Source organism: Anser cygnoides, chromosome 4 (assembly GCF_040182565.1).
Source record: "Anser cygnoides isolate HZ-2024a breed goose chromosome 4, Taihu_goose_T2T_genome, whole genome shotgun sequence".
Taxonomy (NCBI): domain Eukaryota; kingdom Metazoa; phylum Chordata; class Aves; order Anseriformes; family Anatidae; genus Anser; species Anser cygnoides.
Window position 1 is genome coordinate 55,334,346 of NC_089876.1, and position 25,449 is coordinate 55,359,794.

The 25,449-nt window shown below is 37.9% G+C and overlaps 1 protein-coding gene and 1 long non-coding RNA gene across 5 annotated transcripts in view; one reads left to right on the forward strand and one right to left on the reverse strand.

Moving 5' to 3' along the window:
* Positions 1 to 12,198, forward strand: LOC136790726 (uncharacterized). 2 transcript variants are annotated; one of them, XR_010831185.1, is made up of 5 exons: positions 1 to 172; positions 885 to 984; positions 4,331 to 4,421; positions 6,235 to 6,353; positions 12,063 to 12,198. It is a non-coding gene; the product is annotated as an uncharacterized lncRNA (long non-coding RNA). The 2 variants fall into 2 exon arrangements; XR_010831184.1 differs by lacking the exon at positions 1 to 172 and having other exon boundaries at positions 605 to 984.
* Positions 11,603 to 25,449, reverse strand: part of FBXO8 (F-box protein 8) — a 19,784-nt gene continuing 5,937 nt past the window's right edge. For all 3 annotated transcript variants that reach the window (XM_048054058.2, XM_013190336.3, XM_066996167.1), the window contains exons 3-6: positions 24,448 to 24,574; positions 16,851 to 16,969; positions 15,087 to 15,283; positions 11,603 to 14,499 (exon numbers count right to left, since the gene is read on the reverse strand). In XM_048054058.2, the coding sequence (XP_047910015.1) occupies positions 14,312 to 14,499; positions 15,087 to 15,283; positions 16,851 to 16,969; positions 24,448 to 24,574 (631 nt within the window). In that variant the 3' untranslated portion in view covers positions 11,603 to 14,311. The remainder of the gene's footprint in view (positions 14,500 to 15,086; positions 15,284 to 16,850; positions 16,970 to 24,447; positions 24,575 to 25,449) is intronic.

Consider the following 25,449-nt stretch of genomic DNA (forward strand, 5'->3'; position numbering starts at 1 on the left):
AAGGCTGCCCTGGCGCTAGCGGCGAAGGTAAATCTCCCGGCGGCGGCGGAGCCTCCCCGACGGCAAAGGGCGGGCGCCGCGCCCCGCCGCTCCTCTCGTGGCCCCGGTGCTCTGGTTTTCCTCTCCCTGAAGCCCTGTGTACACAAAGGGCTTGCTTCTGCCTTTCAATTAGGTAACCGAGATTTATTTACTTTTGCTCTTTTTTTTACTTTTTTTTTTGCTCTTTTATTTACTTTTGTGCTCTCCGTACACATATTTAGTGTTTGTAGCTCCTGTCAGCCTCGGGGTTGGGTTTCTTTTCTCCCCGAGAAGTTATTTATTTGTATTTCTCGGGAGGCAGTTTTAAATCAAATGCCCGTGTCAGGGAGGACTCCGTCCTGCCTGGCTCCTAAAACAAGCCGGCGGCTTTTAAGGAGCCGTCGGGGCACCCCTTGGCACAGGGGGGCCCCGGCCGAGTACGACCCCCCCAAGTCCCCCGTTGGTCAGGGCTGGGGCCGGCCGCGGTTCTCGGGGTACCCCCGCCGCCCCTCGGCTCCCGAGGAGCCCCGGGTGGGTGGGTGGGCAGCTTTTTTGCCGCACGTCGGGGGGCAGGACGAGCACACCCCTCAGGAAAGACAAAACAAAGCAAAAAGAAAATAAGAAAAAAAAAAGACGGGTATTGCTGGAGAGCAAGGATTTCCCCGAGGTCAAGGGGCTGAGACGCGGTAAGGGCACCCAGCAGCCTGGGGAGGATGCCCCAGCGCCACCCACGGCTGCGGGTGGGGGACAAGGATGGGGAAGAGCGTGGGTGTGCGTGTGGTGGTGTGTGTTTGTGTGCGTGCGTGTGTGTGTGTGTGCGCGGGGGGCAGCTGCTCGGTGCTCCACGCAGCCGCGTGTCATCCTAGGTGGCAGAGGGAGCGCCTACCGGAGGAGCCAGGGATCTGCGAGGCGAGCCGGTGCCGCAGGAAGGCAGAGGGATGGCATTTACCCTCCCGGCCACGAAAGGTAAACAAGGTTTGGCCACTCTCGCTTTTTTGTTTGCTTCCCCTCGGCGCTCACGGACCTGCCCTCGGGTCCCACGCTGAGCAGAAGGCTGCCCCCGGCCTTAGAGGGGACCAAAGGGGACCGTAGGCGACCAGAGGGGACCCGAGGCGCTGCCTCCTTGCTGCTCGACTCCTCCTCGCCCCCCGGCTCCGGCCCGGGCCGCCCGAGGGGCTGCTGCCCATCCTTAGCATGAGGGGCTCGGGGAGGTGGGAAGGGAGCCGGGGTGGCTATTTTCCTGTAAGAGAGACTGGGGAAAATATAAATGCCTAAGAGATAACGCTCGGCCACCTGCTCCGCACCCTTCCGCGCTCCCCACGCCCCGAGTAGGAGCTTTTATTGTCCATAAAGAGCAAAACGGGAGCGGCCGGTAATGAGATCAGGAAAGGAGGCATTAGAAAAAATAACGCTGGGGCACCGCACGCGTAAAAGGAGGGTGTTCTCCAAAGACACTTCTGGGCGAGCTGCAGTAAAGGTTTTATTGGTAATCGAGAAGCGACTCCCACCCGCAGGCTTGGCGTTAAAGGACCACCTCAGGGGGCAGAAGTGACACTGCCTGGCTTGTGGACGAGACCCGCTGGGCAAAAAGCAGGGCTCGGTAATAACAAGTATTTACTAAACGAGTTACTGCCAAATGAACGCCGGGGTTTAGGCTTCGATTTGCCGGATAAGCTCTTTAGTAGCTATGAAAGCAGGCCAACAACTTTTATAGAGGAAAGGAAAATATTTAAAGTCAGTAACTTCTCTAGTAGCTGAAAATTAACTTCTGACAACAAACGGGATTTTCCCTCCCAGTCGAATCAAAGAATCAAAAAATCAAAAATTTATACTTAAATTTTACCCTGAAAGATCTACTCTTTTTTAAAATAACAGCACCAACAGGGAAATTTTTCAGCTTCATAAGAACCAAACGAAAGCAAAGCGCTGCCCGCGGACAGACGCCTGTGGTCAGAGCGGCTGAGAGCAGAGCACCCGTACCGGTGCCGGGAGGGTTTCGCACACGCAGGGAGAGCAGAAATGCCATTTCCCCTACAGGTCCTGAGGTTCTTCCGTGGGGATTTTAATTAGGCAAAGGAATTACCCGCCCTGGCGCCGTGCTTTTAGGTAGCTGCGGGATCTGAGTGTCCCCGGCTCATCTTCCTCCTCCTCCGGCACCGGCCTTTTGGGTTCCCAGCTGGGCCCCTGTGTCCTGAGGATCTCCTCGATGTTAACGTGGCTTTAAAGAGGAAAGCAGAAAAAAGAGGAAGGCGCTCGCGACCGATTTTAGCCCGTGCCTTGCTGCCTTTCCTCGGTTCTCAGTCCTGAATGGTCTCGCTGCAGCTGAAATCACTGAAAATCGAGGTAAGGGTGCGTTCAGATGCGGGTATGCAGAGGTAGCGGGAGCTTATGGATGAGCAATTTTGTCACTTGTTCAGAGCACTCTCCTTGAAAAAGAGGAGAAACCGGAGAAACGGTTATCCCTCCCCCAGATTAAAAACCATCTGCTATTTCTGAATGTTTAAAGACTTTTGTCAGGATTATGGCTTTATTCCAAATGATAAAACATAGGGATTTCACTTGTCACTGCCGCAGGAAAAGACAAAAAATCTCCACCTTCCCTGCTCCAAAATGACATAAAAAACCCAGAGCATCAGAACATTTTTGGTTTTTATTTTGCTTTCATTATTCAACGCTGAGACATAACAAACGATTACAGATCGGAAAACACGTTTGAAAAAGCAGTAGGGTCACGTTACGACAGAGGTCTGGCCAGCATTAATCTGGAGTTTGGAAAACAGTTGACAGTTGTGAAGTTTCTTTTCTTTGGTGGTTGTTTTTTAATTATTATTTTTCCTTTCCTCCTTCCCTTTAAAAATAACCCCCTCCATAATAATAATAATGAAATAATAATATCCCAAGCCCTACCGCGGTTACCATAAGCAGAGTCCCTTCTTCCTTTCCACTTGCAACCAGCACGACCGGGTAAATTGAAAGATCATTTAATTATTTTCATTCTAATCGCTTTAATCCCCCTTCTACTAGGAGCAAATGATGCTAATGGGATCCACATGGAGAAGCCCCGGGGTGGCGGTGGGGGGAATCCTCCCGGCCCCCCGCCCAGGCAGGTGGAGCCCGGCGGGGCGGGGCTCGGCCCGGCCAGGAGTTTTAAAATAAATAGTTTGCTCTTAAACCACCCCCTCCCACCCCCCCCCCCCCCAATATATATATATATAATTATTATTTTTTTTTGACACTCTCTAAGGTGACCCTATTGTCACCCCGTGGCGACAGGGGACCCTCCTGCAAAAGAGAAGGAAAATCAAGCCCCGCTCTCGCTCCTTGCCCCCCCCTCCCCCCCCCCCGTTGTCACCCCCGTGGCGATAGGGGACCCTCCTAAAACAGGGAAGGAAAAACGAGCCCCGAGCTCGCTCCTTGCTGCCCCCGGACCCCCCCAGCCTGCCCGGATCCTGAATTTGCTCGGGTCGCCCTCTCCATCCCCAGGCGTTCGGCGGCAATGCGCCAGTGCCGCCCGCTGCACCTCTCTGGTGCCCAGGGAGGAGCAGGAGGAAGGGGATTAGTACACGGGATTAGTTCTAGCAGTGCTGTCGGCGGCCAGAGACTCTGCATCGGAGCCCGCAGGAATGTAGCTCGTAGCGGGATCGCTTTGGTTTGCTTCGGGTGTTCGTGCACATGTTCAAATACAGTACCTGCCTGTTTTTATAAACAGCTCTCAGTACACAGTCAATCAATCATGCTGGCAAGCAAGCAGACCAGGAGCCTAGAGTATATACAAGACATAAATATATATACACGAACCCCCCGTCAGCGTTGTAGTATTTACACATTATTTTTCTACAACCCTTTTCTAAGGGAAACTCTATCTGGAAGATCTAAAGCTGGGAAATCAAGGTGAAAAAGTAGCAGATATTGTTGAGGAAGTTAAGTTATACCATATGTTCTAATACCAGCAAGGGAAATGTTAGAAATAAAAAGAAAAAAATGAATGTCCAAAGTTGAAGACTTGTAAAAAATCCTATTATGCTTACATTCAAGGGCTCAACTTGGAGAATATGTGGCTGAAAAAAACATGAAAACTGGTCGTCTAAAAATACGATGCAATAGATATATCTGGAAGAGACATGAGTTTACCAGATTTTCTAGTCAGCAGAGCATTCTTTATGTTGCAGTCATTTCTAGTCTTTCTTTAATTTGAAACATATTTACATCCAGAGATAGGTCCCTGCAAATGCACTGTGTATTTTTAACAATCTTTTGATAGTAAGAGCTCTGCACAGCCCCCTCTTTGTGACACTGAGCCTTTTGCTTGCAGGAGGACATGTGTGAACACAGCATCCTTGGCATGAGGTGCCCAGCAGATCTGAAGTATCCCAGCAATGCAGAGAGAATAGTTACCTATCAAGGTAGGAGAAAATCAACTTCCAGGACATAAAGGCAGACACCAAGGTTGGGGGAAACTAGGAGTTTCACTGAAACAGAGGTGGCTGGTGCTGCAGAAATGGCAGGGTGAAGTTCTTATGTTGCCATGATCCTGACCTATGCCTCTCTCCTCTGGATAGTGAGCACCAGGGAAAGTCCTGGGCTGCTTTGGCCTGGTAGGGGGATGATGCTCAGGGAGCAGGAGCTGAGTTTCAGCAGAGCATCACAGGCAGCTTTTCCCCAGTGGTGAAAGCTACTAAACAAGCTTGTAAAATTGGGGACCACCACATTGGTCTTGCTCAAGAATGATCTTGTGACTCTATTCCCTCTGTGGAGCCATTGTCAGGCATATTTTTCTTCTGTTACAGCTACAGCATTTGTTGTGCACATTTTCCAATCAAGAATAAACTTGATATTAAACTCACTTTCACTCTGTGGTTGTTGTTGTTAAAAACAAATCATATAAGGAGCCTAAAACAAACATTACTGATGTCAGTGGAGTGGTTTTTGATGCTGCCCTTGCAAGTTGGCTGGAAGTTAGAGACATAAATAGTAGGGAAATTTAGTTTCATCGGCTTCTCTGAGACTTAAAAGCACATATTTAAAAATGGGTCTGTCCGCAGAACAGGGATTGGATTTTTCATCTGCTTACATCTAAGACACCCTCCATTCTCCCTGTTAAGTACTATGTTTAAAATGGATTGGATTACTCTTTTGCTTAAAGGACATTTCCTTTTTTATATAACCATTTCCACTTGTCATCGTATAAGTGAGTGCTTCATCTATCAAAGCTTTACTCTTGTGAACTTGATGCATGGTTTTCTGTAGCAATGGATTATGGAGTCCTTTGACAGAAACATGTCTTGATCTGTGGTGGACAGAAGTCTTAAGTGAAAATTTGCAATTAAAATAGTACATGAAGTAATTAAGAAATATTTAATAACTTTAATGCAAGTGGTGTTTTATGTAAGCACTGTAGCACTGATTCCACGTTAATCTTCTCAGGTGATAATTGTAAGGAGACTTTCTTTTGCTCTCAATTAGCAGTGGATTAATTTGGGTTCATGTGAAGTTCACCATCTTTATTCACAAAAACTATTGGCAAACATATAAATGATATTTTAATGTTATGGAAAGATTGTGAAAACACATTATTTTTCACTACCAAAGATTCCCCCCGGATAAATCATTGTTAATAATACTATAAATAAACTGAGATCTTTGAGTTAATTCTTGTGTTCTAATCTGAGAGAAAAACAACAGTTATGAGATACCAGAAATGCAAACCATGTGAAGAGTTTGTCTGGTGACATAGAGGATTCTTCCTTCAGGAGGCACATACCTAAGCTCCCTTCAGAAAGCTAGGAAAATTAAAAACAAATTTTGATGGACAAGTTTGATTTATTTTTGTGTGTGCATTCTGCTAGAACAATTATCCACTTTTTTTTTTTTTTCAAATGAAGAAACAGCACAAATTTGTCAACAAACCAACGAACTTCACTTTCTTTAACCTTTCACCATAACTTTGTGATTCTTACTTCCAAAGCCAATGCTACTGGCCCACCAAAGACTGTAAGTGCCAGCCAGAGCAACCATATAGATCGTAAATGTGGGTGGATTTGTCAGCCACGTTCTCCTGGATAGATTATTATTTATCAGTCTATGAACAGACAAATTCTCCTTTGCTAGATTATGTGGTACACCTGTACCCTAGAATAGTTTACTGAGACACCTTTTCATTTGGACCAATGTTTTGCTGTTGCCAGTACAGATGGGGCTCTTCTGTTTATTTTACAGGCTTCATGTGCATCATTGTTGTGGTTTAACCCGGCTGGCAGCTAAACACCACACAGCCGTTCGCTTACCCTCCCCCCTCCCTCTCTGGGATGGGGGAGAGAAACGGGAAAGTGAAGCCGGTGAGTTGAGATAAAGACAGTTTATTAAGACAGGAATATAATAATAACAATAATAATAATAATAGTGATAATGATAATAGTATTAATAATAATAATGTGTAAGAAAACAAGTGATGCACAATGCAATTGCTCACCACCCGCTGACCGATGCCCAGCCTATCCCCGAGCAGCCGGCCCCCCACCCCGGCCAGCCACCCCTATATATTGTTTAGCATGACGTCAGATGGTATGGAATACCCCTTTGGCCAGTTTGGGTCAGCTGTCCTGGGTCTGTCCCCTCCCAGCTCCTGCTGCACCCCCAGCCTGCTCGCTGGCAGGACAGAGCGAGAAGCCGAAAAGTCCCTGGCCTGGTGTAAACACTGCTCTGCAACAATTAAAACATCAGCATGTTATCAGCGCTCTTCTCATCCTAATCCAAAACATAGCACCCTACCAGCTACTATGAGGAAAAATTAACTCTGTCCTAACTGGAACCAGGACAATCATGGATATTGAATTTGGCTATATCTCTTTTCTCCAAGGTTAAATGGTTTTTGACCAAAGCATTACTTGTATTAAGTAACGGTCTTATTAGTACTACTTGTAGTATGCATAAAGCCTCCAGTTTTGTTTCTTTTTATGGATAGTAAAGGATGGTTGTCCAAAAATATCTGAGAATGCTGCTATGTAGTAGTTGATATCATGGGGTCACTTACTGCTAAGCTAAGACCATAGGTCTGCCAGAAGGTGAGGTTAGAGATACTCCTAAGCTTTTACTTTTTCCAAACTCTACTGACATTCTGTTTTTCTCCTCGCTTGCTTTTTTTGACGGGGGGGGGGGGGTCAGGATCGTAATAGGGTGTATCTTGTTAAATGCATTGAAAGAATAATGTAGATAAGCCTCTCTAAGTGCATTTTTTTGGTGGCCTGCTTAGCACTAAAGTATCTCATATTCTATGTAAAATTCTGCACACTTCATGCAGCGGACAACTTCTAAAGTAATCTAGAGGTTGTAAATCAGCATTTGTAGGATTGATCTGTGGATGACTTTGGAATAAGGATGAGAACAAATTTATTGACATAAAACTATATGGCAACACGGGCTGCCTTAGTACCAAGAAAAGGAAATAATATATTAAAACAAATTTATATTAAAAAGCTGAAAATGAAGTTTTAACAAAAGTCAATTACTAACCACGTGACTTCTGCATTTTATCACATATGTAAACCTTATATGTAGGAAAAAGATTCAAACATTTGTTATCATATTTTTAGTGTGATAGATTTTTGTTTGTTTGTTTACTATAAATTTTGCTGCTGTGCAAAGAAAAAGAAAAAAGAAAAAAGGAAAAAAAAAACACCAAAAAAACCTAAGACAAAACTAAGTACAAATAAGAAATGGTACTGCCACACTTTAGACAGCATGCAACAATAGTAAATAAATTTATTGATATATATTACTAAGTGGGATATAGAAATAGGAAGTTATATTAAATGTGAAAAAATGCAGGATCTTGACTGTCATTAAGAAGTATGCAAAGAGAGACACACTTAACACATCTAAAGCAGTTCAGCGATTCCTTTGCTTATTTTGTCATGCAGGTGATTAATGCTGCAGAAGGCAAGTAAATGAGACCATTTAAAAGTTCTCCAGTTATAAAAATATATTTCAATTTGATTGTGTTACATGTAACTGCAGTAATTATTCTGAATTCTTAATGTGAAGACAGGGAAAGAGTAGTTGTGAAAACACTTTTTCTAACACTTAGGAAAATGTTGAGATGAAAGTCATGTAAAGAATACCTGAGGCATCATGCCATAAGGAATATGTTCCCTCTGGTGCAGCAGAGTAATATTAAATCTTTTTTACCATGTAAACCTCTGTGAAGGCTGATGAGTCAGTGCATAGAACATATCTGTGGAGAGGTCCACAGGACTGAATGAAAAGTCATGTTGTTGGCACTAGGTTACATGACTGCAGAAAGGCTTGCACAGCATAGACAGATAATGTTTTTTTGGAAAGGGAAAGCCTGCTTTTGAAATTAAAGTCTTCTTTTCAGTTTTTCTATATAGGATGTTTAAGAAGAACACAATGCTCCAGCTGTAGTCCAACAGAATAAATTTCCACAGGTATAGTGAAGGAGACGCATTGTAAATCATTTTCAATATCTGCCTTACATTTCAAAAGATACGCTCATTTTCTTATGCAATGGTTATGTATCAAAAATATTGTGAGCTTATTAGTTTTTGGATATTAGCATATCTTAGTTTTGGCTATTAACAAACGCATCTGCCTCAAGTCCAAGAGCGCATTCTTTGCAAATTGGCAGCCTCTTCCCATGAGCAGGGCTTAGAAAATGAGATCCTCAGAATTTAACCCTGCCAAAAATGAGATAGGTTGCATATTTGGTCTTTCTCCCCAAAAACAAAACAAAGCAAAACAAAAAACCCAAACCCTTATCTAAAAAAGCCTTGATTCCACCCCCCCCCCCCCCCCCCCCCCCCCCCCCCCCTTTAAATAATTTCTCAGCTGCATGGATTAGAAGATTTTCCAGAAGGTTAATAATAAAGGCTATGCCTCCTCGGAAAACTTATGTTTATGCTGGTATCCACTGTCAAACCCAGACATTGAAATAACGAATGAGGTTCACTTCCTCAGAATGTGTAAATGTCCTGACTCAGAGTTAAACTGTCAACAGCTGAAAGACAATACCATTGACATGTACCTGGCACTAGTTACTCAGGTTTATTTTTTCCTGGAAAGCTGTTTTGGGCGACAGAGTGGCGTCCGGGTTTCCCAGGTTGTTGTGCTGACAAACTGCAGTGGTGGTAAAGGCAGGGAGTCTGACAAAATCTCATTAATCATTTTAAATTAAATCCAACATTCCTTTCCAACTCTGCCAAGAAGAAAGCTAACTTTTACAAATGAATACCCTCTCTGAGAAGAACCGATATCCTGACCATGTTGCTTTCAGATAAATATTCTTGATTTCTGTCATGTACTAAATACCAAATAGGTATTATTTTTAAGCTGAAAAATAATGAGTTTGTTTAATGGCCAGAAATCTGAAAAGTGCTTTTTGTTCTTGTTTTCTATAATAGGTGCTATGCAGGAACATCTCTCATATTTAAACCCCCTTTTTTTTTTTTTCAGTGAACTGTAGATTTTTTGCTTTTCTAAATCATAAAGCAAATATAGAAAAAAAAAGTTGCTTTTTAATGGAATAAAATTGCACATAGGGAATGGAAGTGTTCTGTGCAAATAGTTTATATCTTCTCAAAGCTTGTTTAGATAAATAAGAAAGAAAAAATTGCAAATTCATTAACATCACTTAACAAAAGCACTGAAGTGATGAAGGAACTGTGTGATCTCTGAAGCTTTTTAGATAAAAATTCATTTCTGTAGCTAATCCTAGCTATTTGGTTATGATGTAATTACACCCATTGTATGGTAAATCTTAACTTTTAACATCTGATTAGATCTGATTAGAAGATCACATAAAATTTTATCTTACTAAAATCACTATTATATGTAGGTTATAACAGTTTGCATATTTCCCTTTAAGCCAAACTGAAACCGTAATGTGCCTATGGGAGACACAGGAAATCCTCTAAGTCTGTCCTTTGTCTATTTTAATAGTGCTTTTGAGATTAGTGATAGATTTTACAATGGCAGAGAACAAGTCATCTACTGTAAGGTTTATTACTTTTGATATTTACATGAAATATGTGAAAAGAAAGAAAAATCTTTCTCTTAAATACTCATTTGCAATCCAGTTCAAGGCAAGTAAATCCAACTTTTCTAAATACTTAATATTGTTGTTTTGACTTTCTAACATGAGAAAGTTAGTATACCTCAATCTTTGCTTAACTACTTTAAAGTAATTTAATACTTTTAAAAATAGAACTGTAAAAAAATCATATGGCACTACAATCTTAAATAGAGAACTAAGTTATTACCACTTCAAAAAAGAGCAATTCCAGTCTATAAATTTGTTTATGCAATGAACATTACTAAATTTTGGTATATTGCACAGGAAATAGTCACATTTATTTGCCCAGGTAAACAGTTCACTTTCCTAAATCTTTATTTTGAAGCTGTTTTATAATATTTGTTTTCCATTGTAGGGAATGGAAGGGAGAGGTTGAAGAGAATAATTAGAATTTATTTTTATTTAATGAAAATTTCTTGTCTACTTCAAAATTGACAAACTTGTCTCGCTTACAAGTGTTTGGACTTTTGTTTGTTGAAGATTGTTTTATTTTGAGAAGCCAAAGCTGTATAAATCTGTTATTTACCATGTGAGTGAAAGCTATTCAAGTTAGAAACACATGAAAATGTAAAATGTCAGACACAGACTATAACTAAGCTACATGAATATGTAATATACATCATATACTTTAAACAAATGCAATGAGAGACTCAGAAATTAATCCAGCCCTAAAAACTTGTATTATGTGATATTTCAAGTGGACATACACAAATAAAGAACAGTTGTCTTTCCATCACATCTGAAGTGTATTCTAAAGTCAGCTAATTTTCAGAAATGGACATTCAGAACACAGCTTTAGTTTTATAGGACTGGAGCATTTGCTATGCCACAGGCTCTTTTCTTCCTTTAGTGTATCTACTACGCAGTTAAGTGTGCAGGCAACATCACTTACATACCACCTTCCAGTTTGACTTTCCCAATTCCACTGTCAGGAGAGAGTTCTTCCACAGCTTCCTAACAAGCAGTCACAGAGTGTTTCTCTTGGTACAAATCCGTAAGTTGTATGGCCAAATTTCAAAGGGCATGCAGTGGTGGAACCTCCTACTAGCTGGGGAATCATTTTGTGGTTAATAGTATGATCACATTCGCGTAATTAGTTTTGAGATCCTCTACGTATTCTGAAGTGCTTGATCAAGTAGCTACTTTCACAGCAAACCAATAGTACAGTGCTTAGTAACACCTGGGGCAGTGTAGTTAGTACCTATCACTATTTTCTTTTCAAATGTACATGGAGAAAGCAATAGTGTATACTGAAGAAGACACTGCCCAAACCTTTGTTTTTAGAGGACTAAGGAAATTCAAACTTTATCTTTTCTCTTTGTAAGAATGGTTTTACACCTGCTTAAGATTTTTTTTTTCCTTGTAAAACATGGCAGAAAATTGCCTAACTTCAAGAAAATTCTAGATTTTTAAAATAAATAAATAAAAATTACTTATCTGCCACTCTGGAGAAAGACACAAACCTCAAAAAAAAAAAAAAAAACCACAGATGAGATGTCTATTGTCATTTTTTGTTTATTGGTTACCTCTACGGGAATTCACATGTGGCACATTGCACATTGAGGTTTTCTGTTCCACTCTGAATTGGTAACATAAGGTACAGCATGAGTTGGGTGCTAATCAACTAATGCTGTTCAAAATCATACTCAGAAGATCAGATGCTGTTATTTGTACATGAGTAGTTTTTTTTTTTTTTTTTTTTTTTTTTTCCCCTGGACTTTAAGCATATTGTCCTGTTTCTAATTTATCACCCTGGTCTTTGAAGCTTTCTAAACCTTGTTAATAGATGTACTCAACTATCCCAGACATAACATATTCTGCCTGCCTGGAGGCTTTGTTCTGTATCTGCCTGATGATGGGAACCGAGGGTAACTGGAAAGTAAGAGAAATGCAGATTAACGAATTGTACTCTCATATCAGTGCAAAATCTAAAACACTATCTCTCATGTCAACATAGGTGCCAGTGAGAAGAGAATGAGACCTTGAGCTGCATTTGTGGTCCCAGAAGAAAACTCTTCCAGATAAGATTAGTTGTAACTTCAAAATTCACTGAATTCTTCTCTTTATGTGCGTAATGTCTGAGGAGTGTTTTCTAGAAATCTGTAATCTGCAGTCTTCATGTAAGAGCACCTCAAGGAGCACACAGAGACTTGTCCTTATTGTTGGTTTTACAGATTACATTACAATTTTCCTGTTTTTTTTTTTTTTTTTTTTTTGAACAGGGACAGACGTTTGCCTAAGGCAATGTTTAATATAATGTTTTTAACATTTCATGTTTGAGATTAATAAATGATTAAGGAACGCACCCTTGGGCCTTGTGAAATACATGAAAGGACACAGGGTGAAGCAATGAGGGACCCTGAGAGAGGGGAATGATACTGTAAAACTTCACTGGAAGATTGCTGTAATACTGCTGGCAGTGTACGCTACACGAACACAAATGACATTTAAACTTGATTAAAGGTAATTTAATAAAAAATACAACTCTTTCTGAGTGCATTTTTGCATGTGAACCAGAGCTATGAACAAAATCTTGCTTATGCTAAATACTTGAAGAAGCAACGGTAGCTACGTTTTTTCCCCTGTTATTTATGTAGCCCTTATGTAGATTGAAGTAAGTATATTGTCAGTCATTGCTTTTCTCACATCTAAGACGAATGTAATAACCACTCAGTGCCAAAGATAAAGCAGCAGTGTGGGCAAAGTGCATGCCTATGAGGAGTATGACCTGCATTCAATTCCTGTCTCTGCCATAAGCTTCCTACATTTAAAAAAAATAATAAAAAAATCCACAGCAATCTCTAAAACAGAACTAAGATGATCTTTCTACCTCATCTCATGGTGTGGTAGGTAAAAATGATAAATCTATTAGTTACCACAACGAAACCAGATGCTAGAGATAGCTGAGGATTATGTAAACAAACAATCAGGAAAAGATTAAGGAATGACTCTTTTTCAACTACATATGATGTCAGTTTAAGAAAAGCACTGCACTACGGGTTAAAACCAGGCAAAAATCCTCATTAACTTCCTTCATTTTCACTTCAAATGCACTAATATTCTACACGCTTCAGAGAATGTAAGATACGACCTGACTTGAAACCATTTCTCAAGTATTTTCATAAATCTAGAAGTATTTAAAAAGCTAGCTACATAAGAGACTCAGAAAGAATACTTCAGTATCTCAGTTGGCCAAACAGTCTGCAACAGCTCCAGACTTGCACAGTAACCACTCTAAGCGTGCACAGTCACTGTTTTTAACAGCTTTAACAATGAGTCATCTGGTATAAATTTGCCTAGGCATTTCCATCATTGACACATCTAAACTGAGGGAGGTGGTTGAAAGAAGCAACATGTTTAGCTGCTCTCTACCACTTTCCCTGTTGAAATTTTCCTTTGCTTACAGTGCTGAATAGCTGAATGTAGTTGTCCTACATCACCAATGTGCCTACAATATAGGTTAGCTATGTGTAAAACACACATTCTCCCTAGGCTGTGCCTAACTGACATCAGGGTTCATCTAAAACAGAGGTTGTAATCTTCGTTAAATTTGAGTGAATAGCACATTGCTATTATTCAAGTTAGTCATATAGCATTAAATATCAACTTAGATATTTTACAAGTATTCTGTCATCTTCTAGAATAAAATTTCTTATAGTATTCAAATCAATGTTTCTCTAACATATGTATCTGAGGTAATTAGCACTGTAAAAGAAAAAGCTTAATGCAAAAGAAAGAAGTACACTCTTAAGAGATAAAAGGAGAAATTTTAGTTAAAATATTTTACAATAAAATAATTATGATTATAAACCTCTTTAGTTAAATATGTACACATTACATGGCATTTTAAAAAGAATGAACTTATTAAAGTTTCAAGCAGATCTAATGCACAAATCCACCACTTTGTCAGCTTAGACTGTAATGTCAGTTTTAACATTTGTAAATAGCTGTGTCAGACTAATGGCATTGTTTTGTGCAAAACTAAAAAAATTATGAAAAACAAATCTCCAAATCCTTCCATTCCCACAGTAAATAGTTAGAAAAGGTAGTTTGCACATACACACACTTACACACACGAACTTTGATTGCATACAGAGGTTAGAATGACCAGCACTAAAATAACCCCCATCTCTACAAAATAATCAATTTCTTGAACTGATGTAGTTTTTGAAAATTACAAATCTTAAGTGCTAGCAAATTGTGCTTTTAGGCAGCCACATGGCCAATAAGGTAGATGTTGTCATAAAGGTGCCCTACAAAATCTTCACTAATATTCTGTGCAGCTCGTCGTGTATTTCGGATGAATTCTCTCTTTGACATTTTGTTCTTCACATGAGGGCTGGTTAGATCAATGGAAAGTAGAATCAAAGAGTAACACAGTACATAAACTGCATCTAGACAAGAAAAAAATATAAAAGGAAACAGTGATCATTACAAATATTATTTCCTGTCCAAGAATCTTACCAAGTCTTCAGCATCTGGGCCTATAACTGTACATATAGGTACATAAAAATACAAAGGGATATCCCACCAACACAAAATTTAGTATATCAATTTTCAAAGTAATAACATCAGCACATTGCCAGATGAACAATTACAAATCTCTTAATATTTCTACAATATCTAAAAGTCACTGATGTGTCTCTATACATTCATTTAAATGGATTCTTGAAGTTTTTATAAACTAAGGTCAACATCCAGCTAAAGCTTATCTTTAAATATCTTTAAAAGCAGTCCCATTGCTGAAAACTGGCTCCCCAGCAACCGATTAGAAATGCTTATGTATTATGTTGTTTTTTTTTTTCAGCCCAAACAGGATGATGCCTGAATATTCAACATAGGTGAAAGATCTTCCCAAGCCATGTTTGTACTTCGACAAATATTTTAGGTACTGGTTGTGTATTTATTGTGAGCAGTAACATCAACCAAATATGCACAGAAATACAGAGTGATTCACTGAATCAAAGCTCTTTTTGCTTACCAGGGCTAAGGCCAAGCTCTCTCATCAAATCAGGGTTACAAGCACAGAATCTGTGAGAGAACTTTGTTATAAGAGTCTCAAGGTACTCCCCACGCTCCTCAGGGGCATGAATATGTCTGAAGAACTCTCTCAGTGCATTTGGTAAGAATTGATTTCTGAAGTTGTGCAGCGTCACAAGGTCATCCAAAACATCTCGCCTGGTAGAATAAAATCCCACATGATTAGAGAAGTTTCTTTTACCTATTTACATATGAAAATGTAGGTTTAAAAATCGATACGGAAGGTTTAGAGTAGTTTGAGCTTTAGAATAGTTTATTAGCTTTATTTTTGTTGAAAGACAAAATTATCACTAACGATACAAAGATAGTAATATAAATGTTCTTCAGGCACTTACAATAGTAACCAAATATCATAAAAATATACATTAATTAGCAGTTTACGTTTCTTTATATGCATAGTCACTTATACTACACATAAAGGCTTCAATTCCTTTAAGCTATCCGACAGTCATTTAAAGAGACAGTAAAGGGAATACATTTCTGTGTATCATGCATATTTTGTTGCTTAAGTAGAAGCTGTTATAGCAGTATCTTGTTAAAACCCAGCTTAAGTTAGATAAAATTTGCTCTCAAAGCCCCTTTAAAGTCTAAGTCCATCAGAGTGCAATGCTCTGAGGTGTTTTCAACTGCGCACAGAAACAACGAAATCATTCAGACTATTCTAAACAAACAGACATGAAGAAGACATCTGAAGCAAATTTGGAAATAAATTTGAGTGAAACAAAGAATATTCTGTTACATTGGTCCTTTCTATTAAACAGTTCAATACTAAGAGGGATACCTAGAAACCCAGTTTAACTTTCAGTGCCTGATTACACTCCATGAATGGAAGATGAATGGCAGTAGGTGTTGCTAAAATTAACTTGCAATCTCATCTGATAAATGGTTTTGTATTTCTTCTATTATACCAAAACTTCATAATCTGAAGTTTTATAGCACAAGACTGTCAGTGGTGATGATACTAAAAAATGACTCCTAATAAAAGGAGTTCTTTAGTAGTACAGGCTGAATAGGATGAGAAGCAGGAGAGGATTCCTGCTGTAAATGCTGCTGTCCCTCTGCTCTTCCTGTATAAGTCCAGTTGTTATTTTCCTCCTCTTACAACTTTCGTTTGAACTGGTAGTTGGTGCCCCTCTTTCCTGATACTGCATCACCCCAACCTGAAGGTACCCTGATGGGCAAAAGAAAGCACTGCGGAGGTGGAAAAGCATGCTACAGTAGGGGGTAGAGTTCCCTACCACAGTCAAATAGTGGTTAGATAATCCATCATTAATTAAAAAGCTACTACCACTTCTTAAAAGGACTGTTTTTCATGCTTAACACCAAAAAGAAAGACCAAATCAAAAAAAGCAACAAAATATCTACAAGTCCTGAACATCATACAGCACAAACTATTGTGTGCAGTTTGAATGCACGCTACAGCTTACACACAATTTATATGAAGAACTGCAAAAATGGAGAAATAGCACACTGTGTGAGATTGATACATTGGTTATAAGTAATATTTTCAAGGGTTCTTATAAGGTGTTATAGTCACAAATTCTAGAACCAAGAAACTGTTCAGATTTAGCAACAGCATTACCTAGCTGTGTTTTCATGTAGTTTTAAAGCAATAAAATTATATTAATATAAGCAAAATATTTATTGTTGAATGGTGCTGTACACTGAGAATAGCAGTTTTCTCCTCACAAGAAATTCAAGTTACCTTTCATCAAGATAGATTCGCAGCTTCTTCCAATTTAATGTTCTTGTGCAAAAGATAAACTTAGCTATTTCCTTTGGCGAATCGTCTAGTATGCCTTTGGACATAAAGTAGTTGACTCCCTGAGATAAAAGATATGTACATATAAATATGTTTAATCTTCATATTATGTTTAGGAACAAGCACTGTCCTTAGCAATGTAGGAACATAATACAATTTTATATATATATATATGTGTATATTTTTTTTTAAGCAGAATTATTCCTCTTCCTCTCAATAACATTTCAACATGCACAATACAATCTAAAAGGAACTTAATATGTTGTTATGGTTGAGATTTTACATATACTGACAGCAGGACATTTAAAATTATGAATCCCATAATTCTGTAGTATCTCATTTACAGTGTAGACTAATATTTTGGTTTTAATACTGTTAAAAATTGTATTTAAAATGCTACAGGGACCATAACATTTAATTTCATAACTTTTGTAGAGAAGAAAATCTTAGCCATAATGTGTTTTGTCTTTTAAATCTTTGACTAAAACATTAATGTTCTCACATGTATATGACGCATCACATTCAAATAGATGCATTAAATGCATTTGTTTAAATGTGTAATAATGCAAATAAACACAAGCACACTGATTTCAAAGCAGAGGTAAATATAAACATATATAAATGTGCATACACATAAATAAGAACACTGCATCAATATATAAATACCTTAAGAAAGATAGAACTACTGTGTATATTTAATATTCATATTATAATTTCCAGAATTTTCCACTTTGCCAAGCACACATTTCTTATAGAATACACATGCCAAATTTCATTTAAAAATAAAAATATTTCATAAAAAATATTTCAACGATATCCTGAATTCTTTATGTTCACTGCAATATCCCAAAGCATGAAAACTATTTTCCCTTCGATCAAAACCACATTGATGGATTTTTAAAATGTTCAAATTTTCCAACAACAAAAATCTAACCAACTAGCTTCATTTCATTTGCCAGGGAGTGGGAGCAGTTCTGAGAATTGGTTAAACAGAATTTACATTCCTTAATTACAGTATCTATTAAACCATAATGTTGAAATAATGTAAAATGTGTAGGGGAGTGCATCTCTGTGTAGGCAGTATACACCAAGGTAGTGCCACTACCTATATCACCTTTAAAACACTTCTGAAATCTTCTGAAATGAGACCACTATTTTTTGTAAGTCTGCCCTTTTAGTTTACATTGTATACATTACATCTATAAACACGTAGGGGAAACCTGTTCAGTCTATAAACTAACTTCCCAGTGCTGTGCAATTTTGCTTAAAAAAGAAATAAAGTACTGAGCATAGGTTTGGAGAGATGTTTTATGAAGTGGATCAGTAAAACAAAATCTCACGTATATCAAGTAAAAAATAAATTAGAATATACGCCCTGAGATACAGTCAGATACTTAAGATATCCATGACAAGTGAAAAGCCAATAAACACCTGTAGCATTATCCAACCTTTTTTTTTTAACCAGTCCATAATTTTAGCTTATATATTTACAAAAAATAGCAGCGGAGAAGCATTCTTTATTTTTAAAAGAGTGTTTTCTAAAACAAATACAAATATAAAGTTTTTTTACAGTTAAGAACAAAATAAACCAGTAGTTTTAGTGCCTGATTTTAAGAATTATTTGCAACAGTAATGAAATGTACTGCATTATACATCTGCATTTAAGTCCAAATTAGATTATATTTAAGTCTGTTTGAAATAAGGATGGGCAATGTATGGTTAAGTACTTTCTTGAATTAGAGGTAAATGGGAATGTAAAAATGGGAGACCAAAATGAATATGAACCTCTTATTAATTTCTCTAGTATTTTGACGGTGTATATGTAACTAACAGCGGGACTCCAGGGCTTCACTATTCTTTACACTTTTGGCTTAACTATGCCTCCTTTACTTATATCCTGACTTAATGACACTTTAGCATTTGCTTCACTAAGAAGTGCGTGTTTACGGCAATATAAACTGGACCCTGTCAAAGAAGTTTCAGTAACGCTCTACTTTTAAAAGCATTTATGCTGCAGCTATTTAACGAACACTTCTGCAACATATCCAGAAAATACCTGGCACTTCATAGATGAAACAACATGAAAACAAGACAAATGGGATTGATTTTTCTGTGTCAGTAAATGCCGTAAGTCATTTCTTTTGTGCACTAGATTACAACTCAGTGTAGGATCCTTATCTGATACTCTAATGAGTCTTTGCAAAACATTTTTATCCTGTCTCTTAATTCCCTCTCTCTCCCCACCACACAACACTTGACAATCTCTCTCTATGTGAATGCAGTCTCTTTATTTATTTTCCTCATCTCTTTCACAAATAAACAGGGTATAAATAAAATACACTTCAACACAAGCCATCATCTTTAGTTGCTGTTTATTTCTTCCTAAGCAACCACAAATACTTCGCAGCAATAGAAACCTGATTTCTCTTCAAAGTTCTTAAATTTTCGCTCACAGCAAATTAAATTTATTTTCAAGATTTAAGGCATGTCATCAAATCTGCTTTCTGTAACACTGTAAACGCTGCCTTGAATTCCTCTCAGAATCCACATTTCAAATAAATCCCTTTAGGAAGCTAAAATGGTTGCTTGTGGCAGGTATACTAGCTGAACTAAGTAGTCCTACATGCTAGTAAAATCTATGCTAAGATTATTTTTCAGTCATCTGGTGATTCTCCTAGGCAACATTTGACTGAATTCAGCTAGGCAGATCTGGGCCACTATCCACCAGGTCTGAAGAGGTCTTTTTAACACTTAGGAAATAGAACAGGATGAGCTGGTTTGGAGGAACAGTAATTAGGTGAACAGCACAACAGCCTAGATTGCCAGCAGTTCTCTAACTTCTGCGAGGAACCTGTTTGTCCCTATGATATTCTCAGCATTATAGAGTTAGGAAAGATTCCTTAAAGACACCTTGCCTTCCATGGCCAAGAAGCCAGCTCTGGATAAAATCTTCATGGATGAAAGAGTACTTTGATTGTATGTGGAAACAGCAATCACAGCTATAGCCCAACAGTAACAAGAAAAGCAATTCCTTGTATTTCCATAACTTATTTTCTATAATTGCTCTTTTTTTTTTCCTTTTTTCCAGCCACAAAATGCTTATATTACCAATCTATTCTGTTACAGCACTGACACCTCTGGCTTACTTTCTCTAGTTCCCAAGAGTCTTTCCATTCATTTATATCCATACAAGACAGCTAAAAATCAAAAAGTTTTCTTTTACAAAATTGGTTTAATTTCTGCATTGATTTTATTCTCTTCTAATAGTACTCCCAGAGTTTTTCAGTAAAGTAGTTAACATTAAAACATTTGTAGTTGCCTTGGACCTTTCCGTTTAGTTACACATACAAAGCAAACCAACCGTACTCTACGTTGGTGACACAGAACTCTTTGAAATCACATTTCCTCTCCTCCTACACATACACGTTCTCTGTTTTTAAGATTTAAATGGGATTGTCTGCCAAATCAGAAGTAGGAGATCACAATGCTTTTTACCTAATGGACATTTAAAAATACTACAGCTAAGTATATGACAAATACATTTATCAATAGAGACAAATTTCACTTAATATTTGAAATCTGACAAACATTTGTACACTACTCTATTTGTTCAGCTGATGTAGTTTTAAAAGGTGACTAAGGAAATTGCTAGTAGCATATCAACATTAGCATTTTCTGTTGACTTTTTCAGGCTTTGGTAGGATTATGTAAATATCAACATGAGATGCAGATTTCTTTCTAGACTGTGCTATATTTTTTTTAAAAAAAGGAGGATTTTGATCACCAAATTTAAACATTCTTAAATAAATGCTTAGGAAATATGGGAATTCAAGTTTAACTACTTGCTTGATTATACAGATGATTTTCTGGGGGGCAGTGACTCTGCTTTTATTTTGTATATAAATAAAGGGCCCTGGCCTTTTCTATCCCCAATTTCTATTTGGGACTTCCACGTAACACTAACATGATTAGTAAATGATAATTAGAAATGTACAGTATTATTATTTACATTTCTTTTCTACATAAATACAGTATCTTAATACATTTCGTGGTGATTCTTCCAGAACAGAACACAAGTACTGATTTTATATTTTCCAATAGGTATCTATAAGGTTCTTTTCCTAAGTTATCAAGTCATACAGTGTTTTACTTATTTGGTGACAAATGTGGACACAATATAAAACATCCACTTCAACAGCCTCTTTCATGGTATGTCTTTAAAATACAGTCTCAGTGATACACACTTGTGATGCAATCTTTTAATTGTAGAAATATTTTTCATGTTACACAGCTTCCATAACTGGTAATTTATATGACTGAAGTTCTTTGACTTAAAAGGACAGTTTTCAAAATGGTTTCAACTCTCTCATCCATTCCACCTTTTCACATAGTTAGAATGGAAGTTGAAATCACATAGAACTTCTTGCCCCTGCCACATGCACATACTTTTAATATTCTTAGGAGAAATAAATCAATGGATCTCATCCTTGGCTTGCTTAGTAGATCACTATGAAATGGGATAAGTGTTCCAAAAATTTGGCTAGAAATATACAGCACAGTAAATATTCTATTATCTATAGGCTACCTATAATTAAAAGCCAGGTAAGGTAGCTTTATGCACGTCACTAAAAATTCGTTTATAACCAAGAACAGAAAACTCACCTCCCTAGTAAAAACTAAGGGCAGTTGGTAATGAATGAACCAACTTCCATAAAACTGGAAAGCCAAGTACAGTGTAAACACTGTCTCTGTTTACTGTACTTTGCTGTTATTATGCTACATAAAGGATATCCTGACCTCTATGAAGGCTGAGAGCTTTAGTACTGGCCAGATTCCAATAAATCCATACAAATAAATGCTTTAAGCAGAATCTGTAAGAACTGCTATCATCAAGAACGAAACAAAAATTAGATCTTCTTTCCTGACCAAAGTATGTTTCCACCTTCATTTCCAATCTTAAATCCATAGCATAGCCCCGTGTAATAAACTTGACAGTATATTTTGCAGGGAGTCAGAAACACTATACAAAAAAGTGGGAAATAACTTCTGGTTGCTTACAAGCTCTGAGTCATAAGCATACATGATATGGAATGAGCACTGCATGAGAAACGTTTTGCATATGTCATACACTCTTTAGAATAAAATACAGCAGAGACCATGTAGGCAGATTAAACAACAGAATACTCATATTCAAGTCTTAATACTAACACTAAGTCACCCCTTCTCCCAAAAGAAAACAAAAAAAAGTTCCAAAATCTTGGCTACAGTGATGCTGCCATTATGATGAAAAACCAAACAACAAACAAAAGAACAGAAACCAAACATGCATTGGAAGGTTTTCAGATTGTGTAATGTGATTACGCACATCCTTTCAGCAGGATGTGAGCACCTGCTATGAATTATGCAAGCTCATGCACACAACCAATACATTAAATTACAGCAGATATCACAACACCATGCACATAACAATGGCTAACCAGAGAATCCTACCACAAAGTGTGTAGATGCTCTTCCCTACCCCGTGAGCCACCGCTAGCTCTGGAGCTGTTGCTGTGGAGCCTGGTTACCCATTTTCATGACATGGGCGGTGTCCTTTGGAGAATCTTGCTCCTGTGGCTGTAAATATTTCTATTTTTATAGTACTTTGACCAGGTCTGTTATCAAATGTAAAGCAGAGTTTGGCAGGAAATTCCATGACACAATTTGTCATAGTGGAATGTCACATCATATATTCCAGTCACACTGTCCTTATAATAATAATTCTGCCAATATCACAGTTGTAAACAAGAAAAGCAATGGTATCTGTGAATTCTCCTGAAACTCAGGCCCTGAGTGATTCCTGCCAGGCTATGGTGCTCCACAGGGAGAGAGGAACAGAAGCCCTTAGGAGATATCCTGAGGTTTTAATCTCTCACTAGGCCTGACACAGACTGTTCGTATCGCCACTGTACAATATAACTATAATGAAACCAGAAGGAATGTAGCATAACAAATTTAATACCTAGTTTAGGTATACTATAAAGTAGCTCTAATTTGCTCATCTTCATTTCCTTGAAAAATACCAACACCTTTATTCAGTGTATTTTGTGATGGCTCCAAATACTTTAAACCTACCACAATTACTTTAAATTAGGTTGGAACATAACAGTATATTATAAACTGAAATATGAAATGAAAAATTATCCTAAAATAAATTGAAAGGCAAATAAAAATTTGGGTGGGCAAGGCTGTTGCCAATTAAAACTTCATATATCTTTGAAAACACATTGTGTTTCATTTGCAAAGCTTTACATTTATTACTATATTCATTAAAATACTGCTGAAAATCAATGCTTATCACTCAAGCAGCAAGGTGCTGATAAGACATCTCAGCACTGTGTATCAAAGTTCAAGGCAGAGCTCTACGAGAGAAATTACAGAATACTATAATTTGTGACTAATAAAAGTAGTGTGTTTCTTTATCAAGCAGAATATGAGATAAAGCAAGAATTTAAACAAAATCCCATTATTGTACTGATTCATATGACTGCTTTATTTATTTCACCCTGCGGTCATAAGTTCATGTTTTCTGCATCTTATCAGCAGAGTGAACTATTGGCTCCTGGAAGTATATCTTTTCATGACTCTTAATTCTTTTCCTACTTTGGATTTATTCAATTGCCACTTCCTTGTGTATGTATAAATATATGCAGGAAGTTAATATTCCCTTTTGTTCAGTAATATCAACTCTTCCTAGGAAACATGAAGCAGGAGGAGTCTGGTTTTGTACACAAAAGACTCTCTTTGTCACTTTGGCATTAACTATGTATTTCCCAGGCAAAAGCTGTCTACTCTCAAAGTCTTTTCTTCTTTGAAAGGTGACAGAGAGAAGGCAGAAAGTGACTTTTCCAGTTAGTTACATGAATTAATAAATGGAAACCTTTTAGTTTGACATGGGGTATTTTTTGAAAATAAATATATGGCATTATATACTTTAAAGAAGATTAGGTTTATGCAGAACAAGTGTCCACAGAAATCAAACCAATCTGTCAAGTAGTTCAGGAGTAAATCTTTTTCCATAATATTTCAAGATGCATTCCTTGACAGTGAAAGTTTAAAAATGCTTTACAAGAAATTGCAATTGTCACAGAAGTAATTGCTGTCACTTTATACCTCATCCTGCTTTGCATGAAGTCAACTAAGTGTGATCAAATCCATACTGTGAAGCAGCATTTTAGTTTATGTATGCGTATTATTACCCTTTTTAAGATTCTCACTGCCTCTTCAGTTAGGATTTCCCCCTTGTTCCCATGCCAATACATGGTTATGAGTTTCTGGCATCCATAGGTCAGACTACTGTACAGAGCATTTAAGAGGCAAGCCATGTAAATGATGTGCAGAGGTACCATATGCAAAAAAGATCAAGAAAGGGCTGTATCTTAGTATTAACCAGTCCTATTGTAGAACAATACCTATTAAAACTTTGCTTCTAATATGTCTATGGCTATAAAACAACAGTCATAATTAAACTGTTTATTACTGTCAGCAACAGTTCACTTACCTCATCAGGGTTGGCATTAAAGGTGAGACTGCCCTCATCTAGCTGCATATACAATTTTCTAAAGGAAAATCCTAGAGGTGGATTCTTATTGTATATAGAACAGTGACCCCAAGTGGATTTGCACAACCTATGAAAACAGAATTAGTCTATTATCAAAATTCTTTTCTGTATTTCATACATTTAAAGAATCAATATGTAATCACTGCTGCAAAGCCAAACACTGAAACAATAAGAAAAAGGTTGATTGTAGCACTTAGTTCTTAAGCCTTTTGCATGTGTGTTGCTAAAGTCTTCAATTATGTGATGATTTTTTTTATTTTGCAGGTTTTGGTGTATTTGAATGCAATCTCAAAATGCATCCCAGTAGGTGGCATCATAATGACATCCACACAGCTGGGACCTCTGGCACTTCTAGTCACTTGTTACCCACTGTTCGGATACAAGTTCTCCTGCAGCAGTATCAGAGATTAAAAAATTGTGTTTATTTTCTTGTGCTCCTGTTTTGCAGTGAGTGAGATGCCACATCTGCATCAAATTATGCAACTCACTACTTTCTACCTGTCCTTTTTCCAGTCTTGACCAGTCTGGGTTATATGATCCAACCCCACCCCTCCATGTGTATTTCATCTATATTTTCCATTAGGTCCCAGTTTCTTTTCTTTCTATCCCACCCCGACTCCGTATCAGTTTCATCAGTTTCTGTCCCTCATCTCAGTTTCTTTGATGACACCATCTGAACTTCCCTTGAACTATCACTTCCTAGGCACTTGTTTGTTATAGATTCCTTATTTCAGTTGCGGTTCCGCTTTAAGGAATCTGTTTTGTAAATAATTGACCACAATAGTCAGAATTCAGCAGGTAACTGCTGAGAATGTGAAAGAAACTTGGTTTTCAGATCAGGAACCTGAGTCTTATTTGGACTGAGTTCAGAACTACAACCACAGGACTTGCTGAAGTCTAAACTCAAACACATCCAATACAAATGGAATATTAAAATAAGAT